General features: G+C 42.5%; 1 protein-coding gene across 1 annotated transcript in view; it reads right to left on the minus strand.

Moving 5' to 3' along the window:
• Positions 1-653: 653 nt before the first annotated feature.
• The window catches only part of TSEN15 (tRNA splicing endonuclease subunit 15), a 113,772-nt gene continuing 99,087 nt past the window's right edge, over positions 654-15,338 (minus strand). Inside the window, exon 5 of the mRNA XM_063426206.1 lies at positions 654-1,163. Within this exon, the coding sequence (XP_063282276.1) occupies positions 956-1,163 (208 nt within the window). The 3' untranslated portion in view covers positions 654-955. The remainder of the gene's footprint in view (positions 1,164-15,338) is intronic.

Here is a 15,338-nt window from a genome sequence, read left to right on the forward strand (position 1 = left end):
TGCTCGAAACGTAAACAAAGAATTAACCATTTAAATTGCACTTTGGAAACAAATAATTGTTTACATTTCTCATAGATTAAACACAGGCATTAAATATATAGGCAAATATGTGGTTGATTAATAGGAGCACTTGATATTAGATTAAATAAAACATGTTTCTAAACCTCAGTAAAATGCATTATTGAGGGTCATGTTCTCAACTTAGGTTAGTAATTTAAGATCAAATATATAACATAGCTTTACATAATAAGTAATATTTGGTTTTAATGGATATTGATATTAGTGGTATGATATTATAATCAACAACATATAAGAATAATCTTAAATATCCACTCCCACTTCTAAGCCCTACTGTCTAGTAGTCAATCTGATCAAAATTATCATTGGAAAGAACATAGAAATTCTTGATAATGAGATTCCCATATATATCACATCCAATCTGATTGGTAATGTTGCTGACAGGCGTTGAAGACTTAATGTTGATGCATTTTTAATAAGATTGGGATAGGTGAAAAATCATTACATCTGTCCATGCTCTTCAAGGCTTACAACGAAATTAGAAAAAATATTTGTAAATCAAATAAACATAAATACTGTTGACTTCTTAATCAGTAAAAAATTGCAGGGTTCAAATAACTGTTCTCAAAAACATCTTAGTGGAAGTTGAATGCATTTATTTTTTTAAATTGCATCTGACAGCGGAAAAGTGCAAACCGCTATTTGTGCATGGTATCGGATTGGTGGTGCTCATCCATATGCTCATATTGTTTGTTGAAAGAACAGACACTCTTGCCTTAATGTGTTTAATGGAATACACCCACCATTTATGATAACAAACACAGAGCTTCAAGAATGTGTGTGTGATGACATAAGGTAGACCAAATTCCAGAACATTGTCATTGTGTTGGTGAAAATAAACCAGTGATGTCCAAAAATGACATGGCAAAGAATCCTGCTACCTACGAAGTTTCGTTCTCTTTTTTTTCTGTTTGTGGCCCATCAGATCTTCTAAATCAGGTGGGTCTGGTATCACAAATCCATCCATTAGTTTGTAATAAACTACGGTTGAATCAGATTCAACAATAGCTAAAACAATATTTAATTCAGATCGTGTGGTTTGATCATCTTCTGATGTGCAACCCAGTTTCATAAACTGCTGAATTCTGGGACAAAAAGAAAAAAAAAATCATTAAATGATTGAGAATCAAAACAGGCATTCATTTTGAAATTTTTTGGAAGCTAATAAAATGGGTTTGCAAAAGTTATAAATATAGAAAATACATTTGAAGCTAGTTCTACTTTAAATACAGGAAAAAGTCAAACCACACTGTAGGAAAATAGAAGCTAAATATGATTATACAGATTATTAAAAGAGAGAGAATGCTTTATAATGGACTTGTCAACATATTTAAAGTAAAAATAATAAAAAACATAAACAACCAAACTTATTCTCTAATATAGCTAATGTGGAAGTTCCCTTTTTGCAACAGATATGTACATTTTGTCACTATTTGGATTAAATTCATTGACAAAACCACCAAAGAAAATAAAAAGCTCCTGTCCATGTCTGACTTTACCATAGTGAATGGAATTCAGACATAGTCAACATCAACATTTCGCAAATATTATAGCTTTATAAAATACTCATAAGTGACAGTCACTTTTAGGTATAATATAACAACACATTAATAAACAATCTGTTTACTCTACAACATCCACTAATTATTGTGGGGTTGTAATGAGTTGCTATCAATGTGAAATAGGGAGAAGGAGGGGAGATGGAGTGGGGTATAGAAGGAGGTGGAGAGCAGAGTAAAGGAGAATGAGAAAACTGCAAGGTGCAGTAAATCAGAGAATTAAAAGAATGCTTTGATGACCAGTATCTCACACCAGTCTCACTCCACCGCTTGGGGTATACTCCCTTGGACCTCTGCTGGCATTTGCGAGGGGAGTACATACACATATAGTGGACATGTTCAGAACTCACCACATTTTGAAAGGGGTCACATCGCCTGTGTGGGAGGATCCTTTACAGCCTATTCTGAAGGATCCCTGGACCTTCCTCCTATCAAAGTCAACCGAGGCTCTTAAAGTGGCAGTGTCAAGCTGTACTTACCTTTTCCCCATTACTTCCTCTTCGCTTCCTCTTTCCTACTCTACTCTTTTAATTTTTTTGGTTTATTCTTTATTTTTAATTCTCCATTGACAGTTTGTTCGCTTAACAGAAGCATCAGTATAAACAGAAACAAAGGGAACAGTAACTTCAATATTTGTGTAACGAGGGTCCAACATTTTTACGGATGTAGTGTGATGACTCTGTCCACACTTTAACCATAACTTGGTAAGAGTTGTGAAGTCTAGTGCTTTTTCCCAGTACTTGGGATTGATGAGTCTCACCAACCAGGGCTCCTGCATGGGTGGGTATCCATTTCTAACTTAAAACATAAGACTAAAGTAGGGACTATTTTGTCATATGTATTTTTTATACACCTGACACTTCTAGACACTGGGTGGAGCTACAGTGACGGCTGCAAGGAACTGGCTGTCTATACAGGACCCTGCCACCAAATTCTGCAAAGACCCCAGACAGTGCCAATTTAAATATTAAGAGAGAAAGCTTTCGTTTAGGATAGCCCTTGCCGCCAGTAGAACTCTAGAAAAAAGGTGGCTCCACCTATTTCCCCCCCCACATCCTTAAAATTAAAGATAACAAGCAGATGGACAAACTCACCACATCCATACATCCCATTTCTGCATCTTGATATGCGAGGTATGACATAAGTAGATTTATTTTTTTTAACCTATTCTGCCACTCTAGACCAATCCTGTATTGACATCACTATGACTTTTCTTCTAGTATACCGTCATATCTATTTATTGAAATACTAAGTGCTGTATAAATTTATTGGTATATGTACTTGAGCATCCTGTAGAAACATAGAATGTGACGGCAGATAAGAACCATTCGGCCCAACAAGTCTGCCGAATTTTTAAATACTTTCATTAGTCCCTGACCTTATCTTATAGTTAGCCTTATGCATATCCCATGCACGCTTAACTATCTGGAGTCTTATGCCTATCCCATGCATGCTTAAACTCCTTTACTGTTTAACCTCTACCACTTTAGCTGGAAGGCTATTCCATGCATCCACTACCTCTCGGTAAAGTAATACTTCCTGATATTTTTTTAAACTTTGCCCCTCTAATTTAAGACTGTCCTCTTTTTGTGGTAGTTTTTATTCTTTTAAATATAGTCTCCTTCTTTACTGTGTTGATTCCCTTTATGTATTTAAATGTTTCTATCATATCCCCCCTGTCTCGTCTTTCCTCCAAGCTATACATGTTAAGATCCTTTAGCCTTTCCTGGTAAGTTTTATCCTGCAATCCATGAACCAGTTTAGTAGCCCTTCTCTGAACTCTCTCTAAGGTATCAATATCCTTCTCAAGATACGGTCCAGTACTGCATACAATACTCCAAGTGAGGTCTCATCAGTGTTCTGTACAATGGTATGAGCACTTCCCTCTTTCTACTGCTAATACCTCTCCCTATAAAACCAAGCATTCTGATAGCATATCCTGCTGCTCTATTACATTGTCTTCCTACCTTTAAGTCATCAGAAATTATCACCACTAAATCCCTTTCCTCAGATGTTGGGGTTAGAACTCGATCAAATATTCTGTACTCTGCCCTTGGGTTTTTACATCCAAGATGCATTATCTTGCACTTATCCACATTAAATGTCAGTTGCCACAACTCTGACCATTTTTCTAGTTTACCCAAATCATTTGCCATTTGGCTTATCCCTCCTGCAACATCAACCCTATTACATATCTTCGTATCATCAGCAAAATATTAAAGAGACATACCAAGACATACCTTACCATCAAGACCTTCTGCAATGTCACTGATAAAAATATTAAAGAGAATAGGTCCAAGTACAGATCCCTGAGGTACCCCACTGGTGACAAGCCCATGCTTCGAATATACTCCATTGACTACAACCCTCTGTTGCCTGTCACTTAGCCACTGCCTTACCCATTCAACAATATTGGAATCCAAACTTAAAGGGACACTCCAGGCACCCAGACCACTTCTGCTCATTGGAGTGGTCTGGGTGCCAACTCCCACTACCCTTAACCCTGCAAGTGTAATTATTGCAGTTTCTTTTAAACTGCAATAATTACCTTGCAGGGTTAAGTCCTCCCCTAGTGGCTGTCTATTAGACAGCCACTAGAGGGAACTTCCTGCTCTATAGCACAGGTTTTCTGTGCTAGAGCGTCGCTGGACGTCCTCACGCTGTGTGAGGACCTCCAGCGTCGCTCTATTCCCCATAGGGAAGCATTGAAATTCATTTTCAATGCTTTCCTATGGGGTGCGCTAATGCGCATGCGCGGCATTGCCGCGCATGCGCATTAGGTCTCCTCGGCCGGCGGGCGAGATCAGTCTCGCCCACCGGACGACGTAAGCAGAAGGAGGAGCGGCGGGGGAGGAGGAAGCAGCGACGTGGGACATGTCGCTGCCTCTGGTAAGTCACTGAAGGGGTTTTCAACCCTTCAGCAACTGGGGATTGGGGGGTGGGAGGGAGAGGGACCCTCCACTGCCAGGAAAACGGATTGTTTTCCTGGCACTGGAGTTTCCCTTTAAAGATTGCAGTTTATTGATAAGCCTTCTATGTGCAACAGTGTCAAAAGCCTTACTGAAATCTAGGTAAGCAATGTCTACTGCACCAACCTGATCTATTATTATAGTTACCCAATCAAAAAGATCAGTAAGATTAGTTTGGCATGATCTCCCTGAAGTAAACCCCTGTAGCTCACATACTGTTGCGCTCCATTACCAGTCTGACATCCTAAATGTTATTTCACTTTGTTTCCATACGTATTTGATGTCAATGCTATTTGCATACAGATGTGCTTTATTGCCATTCCATTTTTTCCCTAAAGAATTAAAAAAAGATTTTTTTTTAATAGTACTTGGCGCCTATGAGATTGTTCTGTGAAATATATATAAAAAAAGGTTTTAATTGTAAATGTAAGAAGCTTTTTAAAAGGACAGTTCAAATTTAAATAATTAATTATCACCACAGTGCAGATTAAATACCTATAAATGTTACTGCCATAAATCTGCAAAGTGACAGATTACATATCCTTTCTAATGTTATAGGTATTATAGTCACTAGTCACTGGACAATACTGCTGGTACCCTTCATTTATCTGTATTTTTCCGGTACCAGCAATATTGTCCAGCCGGCTGAGATTACAACGTCCCTCCGGTTTTACTATTCTTTGTGCGGCTCAAAGAGAGAACTTTCTACTGCTACAGCTGCTTAAAGCGGCACTGTCATGCCGAATCCCGTTTTTTTTTTTAACCCCCCTCCCGCCTCCACTACATCCAATCGACCCCCTAGTCACCCCCAAATGCCCCAAAGCCCCCCACATTACCTCTTTTTAATTCTTTATCTTCTGCCCCGATCTTTATTCAGGGCGCCGCCATCTTTGTGTGGGTAGGTGAAGTCCCTGTGGGACACGTCATCTACCCACACTACACAGACTGTGAGATTCCCGCACATGCCCAGTGAAACACCTGGACATGCGAACGGGAATTTCACCTATTCATTCATTCATCAGACAGACGAATGAATGAATAGAAAAAATCAGATGAACAAACTAACACTGTGTATCAGTGTTAGTTTGTTCGTTCAGTTTATTACAAGGAGGGAGCTACCGGCGTGCAGCTCCCTCCTTGTAATATGTAACTATAGAAGCGGCAGGGAGCAGTGCTCCTCGCCACTTCCTAAGCCCCCCATGTCCCCCCCTCACTCTATGGGGGTCAATATGACCCCCATAATAGCACAAGGGAGATTAAAATCTCCCCAATAGCCCTACTCGCTATACCGCGAGTAGGGGCATGTCCACTAAACAGTGAGCAGCCTGTGTCTGCTCACTGTAAAAAAAAAAAAATGGTAATAAGGGGGGGACCTACTGTCCCCCCCCCCCGGCCCCCACCCCTGCGCGGTGGGTGGGGGCCCTAATAAAACAATAAGGGGGGGGACCTATTGTCCTCCCCCCCGGCCCCCACCCCTGCGCGGTGGGTGGGGACCCTAATAAAACAATAAGGGGGGGACCTATTGTCCTCCCCCCCGGCCCCCACCCCTGCGCGGTGGTTGGGGGCCCTAATAAAACAATAAGGGGGGGGACCTATTGTCCTCCCCCCCCGGCCCCCACCCCTGCGCGGTGGGTGGGGGCCCTAATAAAACAATAAGGGGGGGGGGACCTACTGTCCTCCCCCCCTGGCCCCCACCCCTGAGCGGTGGGTGGGGGCCCTAATAAAACAATAAGGGGGGGACCTACTGTCCTCCCCCCCCGGCCCCCACCCCTGAGCGGTGGGTGGGGGCCCTAATAAAACAATAAGGGGGGGGACCTACTGTCCTCCCCCCCTGGCCCCCACCCCTGCGCGGTGGGTGGGGGCCCTAATAAAACAATAAGGGGGGGGACCTACTGTCCTCCCCCCCTGGCCCCCACCCCTGCGCGGTGGGTGGGGGCCCTAATAAAACAATAAGGGGGGGGACTTACTGTCCTCCCCCCCGGCCCCCACCCCTGAGCGGTGGGTGGGGGCCCTAATAAAACAATAAGGGGGGGGGGACCTACTGTCTTCCCCCCCGGCCCCCACCCCTGAGCGGTGGGTGGGGGCCCTAATAAAACAATAAGGGGGGGACCTACTGTCCTCCCCCCTGGCCCCCACCCCTGCGCGGTGGGTGGGGCCCTAATAAAACAATAAGGGGGGGGACCTACTGTCCTCCCCCCCTGGCCCCCACCCCTGCGCGGTGGGTGGGGGCCCTAATAAAACAATAAGGGGGGGGACCAACTGTCCACCCCCCCTGGCCCCCACCCTTGCGCGGTGGGTGGGGGTCCTAAATGACCCCTCCCATCAAGGTGACTAGGGGTCCCAAGCCCCTAGTCACCCCCCACCCAACACATTCTATCCCCTACCTACCCCCCTCACCCTAAAAATAGTGAGGGGGGAATAAAATAACTAACCTGTAAAAAAATAAAAATAAACTTACCATTTGACGTCTTCTTTTTTCTAAATTCTTCTTACTTCAGCCCCCCAAAAGGCCAAATAAAAATCCATAAACCCGTCGCACTTTAAAAAACAAAACAAAAAAAAAACGAGCGCAAACAAAAATTAATCCATCTTCACCCATGGAGGGCACGCCGCGTACGGAGCTCCGCAGGGCGGGTCAAGGCTTATAAAGCCTTGCCCCGCCCTGCAATTAGGCTTAGAACACAATGATTGGTTGGTTTAAGCCAATCAGAGTGCTCTGTGTCATTTTACACAGCGTGGGAAAATTCAAAAGAACTTTCCCACGCTGTGTAAAATGACAGATCACTGTGATTGGATGGTTTTCAAGCCATCCAATCACAGTGCTCTGTGTCATTTTACAAGCGTGGGAAAATTCCAAAGAACTTTCCCACGCTTGTAAAATGACACAGAGCAGTGTGATTGGATGGATTTCAAGCCATCCAATCACAGTGCTCTGTGTCATTTTACACAGCGTGGGAAAGTTCAATTTTCCCACGCTGTGTAAAATGACACAGAGCACTGTGATTGGATGGCTTGAAATCCATCCAATCACACTGCTCTGTGTCATTTTACAAGCGTGGGAAAGTTCTTTGGAATTTTCCCACGCTGTGTAAAATGACACAGAGCACTCTGATTGGCTTAAACCAACCAATCATTGTGTTCTAAGCCTAATTGCAGGGCGGGGCAAGGCTTTATAAGCCTTGACCCGCCCTGCGGAGCTCAGTACGCGGCGTGCCCTCCATGGGTGAAGATGGATTAATTTTTGTTTGCGCTCGGTTTTTTTTTGTTTGTTTTTTTTTAAAGTGCGACGGGTTTATGGATTTTTATTTGGCCTTTTGGGGGGCTGAAGTAAGAAGAATTTAGAAAAAAGAAGACGTCAAATGGCAAGTTTAATTTTTTTTTTTTACAGGTTAGTTATTTTATTCCCCCCTCACTATTTTTAGGGTGAGGGGCGTAGGTAGGGGATAGAATGTTTTGGGTGGGGGGTGACTAGGGGCTTGGGAACCCTAGTCACCTTGATGGGGGGGGGGTCATTTAGGGCCCCCACCCACCGCGCAGGGGTGGGGGCTAGGGGGGAGGACAGTAGGTCCCCCCCCTTATTGTTTTATTAGGGCCCCCACCCACCGCTCAGGGGTGGGGGCCGGGGGGGAGGACAGTAGGTCCCCCCCCTTATTGTTTTTATTAGGGCCCCCACCCACCGCGCAGGGGTGGGGGCCAGGGGGGGAGGACAATAGGTCCCCCCCCCTTATTGTTTTATTAGGGCCCCCACCCACCGCTCAGGGGTGGGGGCCGGGGGGGAGGACAGTAGGTCCCCCCCCTTATTGTTTTTATTAGGGCCCCCACCCACCGCGCAGGGGTGGGGGCCAGGGGGGAAGGACAATAGGTCCCCCCCTTATTGTTTTATTAGGGCACCCACCCACCGCGCAGGGGTGGGGGCCAGGGGGGAGGACAGTAGGTCCCCCCCTTTATTGTTTTATTAGGGCCCCCACCCACCGCGCAGGGGTGGGGGCCAGGAGGGAAGACAGTAGCCTCCCCCCCCCCCCAATCTTTAACCCCCGCGCTGGGGAGGGGGGGTGTTTATTAGTTTTTTTTTTGTTTTTTGTTTTTTACAGTGAGCAGCCACAGGCTGCTCACTGCTTACTAGACATGCCCCTACTCGCGGTATAGCGAGTAGGGGCATATTATTTACTAATACTAAGTAATCTTTACTTAGTATTAGTAAAGTTGGCTGAAAGACCAATTCAGGTATTTCAGCCTTTTAGTAGATAGCTCCCTGATACCGTGGGAATTAGGGAGTTATCTACTAAGCGGCTGCAAGATGCAGCCGCGGCAATGAATAGGATCGGAGTTTCATTCATTAGAATGAAATTCCGATACAAACAAAGTACCGAATTGCATCCTAACACCAATGGAGAAACAGTGCTCATTCTGTTAGGATGCAATTCGGCAGTTTTGCCGGCGTTCTGTCTAAGTGACAGGACGTTCGGCAATACTGACAGGAAGCATTGTGGGAACAGGGAGGAAAGCTAGGGATCATGGGAAAATTGCTCTGACCAGTGGAAATGAAGCACACTTTGCTCCTCAGCTGGTCAGAGCTGGTCAAGCGGAGGAATCCCATAAGACAAAGAGTCCCTACTTTGTCTTATGGTTTTAAAGAAAACTAAAGAAGACAGGAAGAAAAGAAGAACAGATCCTGAGAGAGGGGGAGAAGAGGAAGAGATTGAGGAAAGGTAAGTTCGGCATGACAGTGCCGCTTTAAAAAAAGGGTAACTCTACTGCTCAACCGTCTGTACTGGACTAATTAGCGGTTACGATTTTATACCACTTCTTGATATATTTCTTGATTAGTTCATGTATTTATATTTTTTTATCACCACGAAAAATACGTTTTTCTTTTTGCAAATAAACTGTTTGATTATATCCCGCTTATATTAATTTCTGCTATACCAAAATTACAACATTAAGCTGTGGATTATCACCACCATCTTATTTCTGACGATGACATCGGGTACACGGTGAATTTTTTTATCGAAGCATATATACTACCGTGCAGGTGTATCAATATTATACCTACGATAACATATGGTTTTATATACATTTTTCATTGTTTAACTATTAAGGATAAGACTTTCTGAAGCGCTGACACTTTTTACAAAAGCTAGAGAGTGATGCGTACATTAAACTGGGCTAGGGTAGGTTGTGATGTGTAGTCTATTTGTGGAATACTAGAAGTGGAATTCTAGTCGAGTAGGATCTTGAGTGGGTCGCATGGCCTATTTGAGCCATCTTAGGGATGGTATGACTATTTATTTGTTAGTGAGTGTTGGGGGGGGCTCCCTTGTAAGTAGTACCCCGTAACCGTGGGGTGATGGGAGGGGTTATGTCACTGGAGCATTAGAATTTGTAATAGAGGTGCATGGCACCTGTCTCCTGGGTGTGGAACCTGTGAGATGCAGTTTACTATTCGAAAAAGTAAAAATCAACTGAAGTAAAGTAAATTATATATATATATATATATATAGATATATAGGAAACATGGGGGGATGGTTGCACTCACCTAAACATGCTTAAATGGGGTGCTGCTGGGGGCCATAATATACAATAAACAATACACAAGATCCAGCGCACTCTCCTATCTACTAAACAGCAACTTCAAAATTGACAGATTTTATTAGTTTGTAAAAGTTTTTTTTAAAAAACACCTTATCTAGGCAAAAAAATAATGGGGATTTAGTTACATTATATGATCATACATTGCATAAGCCTGCCACAACGTCAATGTACCCCATCTTTGGCAGGTCCTACTCTCACAGTCTAATGTCTGCTCTTATGAGATTAACCACTTACTTGGGAAAAAAAATTCCATCTGAGGCTCTCTGCAGTACAAGACTAAATAGGGACCTGAGATGAGGCACCTGTAACAGGGAGGGGTGCAAAACCAAGGAGTTGGCTAGACTCCCAAATATATATAGGAAACATGGGGGGATGGTTGCACTCACCTAAACATGCTTAAATGGGGTGCTGCTGGGGGCCATAATATACAATAAACAATACACAAGATCCAGCGCACTCTCCTATCTACTAAACAGCAACTTCAAAATTGACAGATTTTATTAGTTTGTAAAAGTTTTTTTTAAAAAACACCTTATCTAGGCAAAAAAATAATGGGGATTTAGTTACATTATATGATCATACATTGCATAAGCCTGCCACAACGTCAATGTACCCCATCTTTGGCAGGTCCTACTCTCACAGTCTAATGTCTGCTCTTATGAGATTAACCACTTACTTGGGAAAAAAAATTCCATCTGAGGCTCTCTGCAGTACAAGACTAAATAGGGACCTGAGATGAGGCACCTGTAACAGGGAGGGGTGCAAAACCAAGGAGTTGGCTAGACTCCCAAATATATATAGGAAACATGGGGGGATGGTTGCACTCACCTAAACATGCTTAAATGGGGTGCTGCTGGGGGCCATAATATACAATAAACAATACACAAGATCCAGCGCACTCTCCTATCTACTAAACAGCAACTTCAAAATTGACAGATTTTATTAGTTTGTAAAAGTTTTTTTTAAAAAACACCTTATCTAGGCAAAAAAATAATGGGGATTTAGTTACATTATATGATCATACATTGCATAAGCCTGCCACAACGTCAATGTACCCCATCTTTGGCAGGTCCTACTCTCACAGTCTAATGTCTGCTCTTATGAGATTAACCACTTACTTGGGAAAAAAAATTCCATCTGAGGCTCTCTGCAGTACAAGACTAAATAGGGACCTGAGATGAGGCACCTGTAACAGGGAGGGGTGCAAAACCAAGGAGTTGGCTAGACTCCCAAATATATATAGGAAACATGGGGGGATGGTTGCACTCACCTAAACATGCTTAAATGGGGTGCTGCTGGGGGCCATAATATACAATAAACAATACACAAGATCCAGCGCACTCTCCTATCTACTAAACAGCAACTTCAAAATTGACAGATTTTATTAGTTTGTAAAAGTTTTTTTTAAAAAACACCTTATCTAGGCAAAAAAATAATGGGGATTTAGTTACATTATATGATCATACATTGCATAAGCCTGCCACAACGTCAATGTACCCCATCTTTGGCAGGTCCTACTCTCACAGTCTAATGTCTGCTCTTATGAGATTAACCACTTACTTGGGAAAAAAAATTCCATCTGAGGCTCTCTGCAGTACAAGACTAAATAGGGACCTGAGATGAGGCACCTGTAACAGGGAGGGGTGCAAAACCAAGGAGTTGGCTAGACTCCCAAATATATATAGGAAACATGGGGGGATGGTTGCACTCACCTAAACATGCTTAAATGGGGTGCTGCTGGGGGCCATAATATACAATAAACAATACACAAGATCCAGCGCACTCTCCTATCTACTAAACAGCAACTTCAAAATTGACAGATTTTATTAGTTTGTAAAAGTTTTTTTTAAAAAACACCTTATCTAGGCAAAAAAATAATGGGGATTTAGTTACATTATATGATCATACATTGCATAAGCCTGCCACAACGTCAATGTACCCCATCTTTGGCAGGTCCTACTCTCACAGTCTAATGTCTGCTCTTATGAGATTAACCACTTACTTGGGAAAAAAAATTCCATCTGAGGCTCTCTGCAGTACAAGACTAAATAGGGACCTGAGATGAGGCACCTGTAACAGGGAGGGGTGCAAAACCAAGGAGTTGGCTAGACTCCCAAATATATATAGGAAACATGGGGGGATGGTTGCACTCACCTAAACATGCTTAAATGGGGTGCTGCTGGGGGCCATAATATACAATAAACAATACACAAGATCCAGCGCACTCTCCTATCTACTAAACAGCAACTTCAAAATTGACAGATTTTATTAGTTTGTAAAAGTTTTTTTTAAAAAACACCTTATCTAGGCAAAAAAATAATGGGGATTTAGTTACATTATATGATCATACATTGCATAAGCCTGCCACAACGTCAATGTACCCCATCTTTGGCAGGTCCTACTCTCACAGTCTAATGTCTGCTCTTATGAGATTAACCACTTACTTGGGAAAAAAAATTCCATCTGAGGCTCTCTGCAGTACAAGACTAAATAGGGACCTGAGATGAGGCACCTGTAACAGGGAGGGGTGCAAAACCAAGGAGTTGGCTAGACTCCCAAATATATATAGGAAACATGGGGGGATGGTTGCACTCACCTAAACATGCTTAAATGGGGTGCTGCTGGGGGCCATAATATACAATAAACAATACACAAGATCCAGCGCACTCTCCTATCTACTAAACAGCAACTTCAAAATTGACAGATTTTATTAGTTTGTAAAAGTTTTTTTTAAAAAACACCTTATCTAGGCAAAAAAATAATGGGGATTTAGTTACATTATATGATCATACATTGCATAAGCCTGCCACAACGTCAATGTACCCCATCTTTGGCAGGTCCTACTCTCACAGTCTAATGTCTGCTCTTATGAGATTAACCACTTACTTGGGAAAAAAAATTCCATCTGAGGCTCTCTGCAGTACAAGACTAAATAGGGACCTGAGATGAGGCACCTGTAACAGGGAGGGGTGCAAAACCAAGGAGTTGGCTAGACTCCCAAATATATATAGGAAACATGGGGGGATGGTTGCACTCACCTAAACATGCTTAAATGGGGTGCTGCTGGGGGCCATAATATACAATAAACAATACACAAGATCCAGCGCACTCTCCTATCTACTAAACAGCAACTTCAAAATTGACAGATTTTATTAGTTTGTAAAAGTTTTTTTTAAAAAACACCTTATCTAGGCAAAAAAATAATGGGGATTTAGTTACATTATATGATCATACATTGCATAAGCCTGCCACAACGTCAATGTACCCCATCTTTGGCAGGTCCTACTCTCACAGTCTAATGTCTGCTCTTATGAGATTAACCACTTACTTGGGAAAAAAAATTCCATCTGAGGCTCTCTGCAGTACAAGACTAAATAGGGACCTGAGATGAGGCACCTGTAACAGGGAGGGGTGCAAAACCAAGGAGTTGGCTAGACTCCCAAATATATATAGGAAACATGGGGGGATGGTTGCACTCACCTAAACATGCTTAAATGGGGTGCTGCTGGGGGCCATAATATACAATAAACAATACACAAGATCCAGCGCACTCTCCTATCTACTAAACAGCAACTTCAAAATTGACAGATTTTATTAGTTTGTAAAAGTTTTTTTTAAAAAACACCTTATCTAGGCAAAAAAATAATGGGGATTTAGTTACATTATATGATCATACATTGCATAAGCCTGCCACAACGTCAATGTACCCCATCTTTGGCAGGTCCTACTCTCACAGTCTAATGTCTGCTCTTATGAGATTAACCACTTACTTGGGAAAAAAAATTCCATCTGAGGCTCTCTGCAGTACAAGACTAAATAGGGACCTGAGATGAGGCACCTGTAACAGGGAGGGGTGCAAAACCAAGGAGTTGGCTAGACTCCCAAATATATATAGGAAACATGGGGGGATGGTTGCACTCACCTAAACATGCTTAAATGGGGTGCTGCTGGGGGCCATAATATACAATAAACAATACACAAGATCCAGCGCACTCTCCTATCTACTAAACAGCAACTTCAAAATTGACAGATTTTATTAGTTTGTAAAAGTTTTTTTTAAAAAACACCTTATCTAGGCAAAAAAATAATGGGGATTTAGTTACATTATATGATCATACATTGCATAAGCCTGCCACAACGTCAATGTACCCCATCTTTGGCAGGTCCTACTCTCACAGTCTAATGTCTGCTCTTATGAGATTAACCACTTACTTGGGAAAAAAAATTCCATCTGAGGCTCTCTGCAGTACAAGACTAAATAGGGACCTGAGATGAGGCACCTGTAACAGGGAGGGGTGTTACAGGTGCCTCATCTCAGGTCCCTATTTAGTCTTGTACTGCAGAGAGCCTCAGATGGAATTTTTTTCCCCAAGTAAGTGGTTAATCTCATAAGAGCAGACATTAGACTGTGAGAGTAGGACCTGCCAAAGATGGGGTACATTGACGTTGTGGCAGGCTTATGCAATGTATGATCATATAATGTAACTAAATCCCCATTATTTTTTTGCCTAGATAAGGTGTTTTTTAAAAAAAACTTTTACAAACTAATAAAATCTGTCAATTTTGAAGTTGCTGTTTAGTAGATAGGAGAGTGCGCTGGATCTTGTGTATTGTTTATTGTATATTATGGCCCCCAGCAGCACCCCATTTAAGCATGTTTAGGTGAGTGCAACCATCCCCCCATGTTTCCTATATATATTTGGGAGTCTAGCCAACTCCTTGGTTTTGCACCCCTCCCTGTTACAGGTGCCTCATCTCAGGTCCCTATTTAGTCTTGTACTGCAGAGAGCCTCAGATGGAATTTTTTTTCCCAAGTAAGTGGTTAATCTCATAAGAGCAGACATTAGACTGTGAGAGTAGGACCTGCCAAAGATGGGGTACATTGACGTTGTGGCAGGCTTATGCAATGTATGATCATATAATGTAACTAAATCCCCATTATTTTTTTGCCTAGATAAGGTGTTTTTTAAAAAAAACTTTTACAAACTAATAAAATCTGTCAATTTTGAAGTTGCTGTTTAGTAGATAGGAGAGTGCGCTGGATCTTGTGTATTGTTTATTGTATATTATGGCCCCCAGCAGCACCCCATTTAAGCATGTTTAGGTGAGTGCAACCATCCCCCCATGTTTCCTATATATA

Source organism: Pelobates fuscus, chromosome 7 (assembly GCF_036172605.1).
Source record: "Pelobates fuscus isolate aPelFus1 chromosome 7, aPelFus1.pri, whole genome shotgun sequence".
In the NCBI taxonomy this organism is placed as follows: domain Eukaryota; kingdom Metazoa; phylum Chordata; class Amphibia; order Anura; family Pelobatidae; genus Pelobates; species Pelobates fuscus.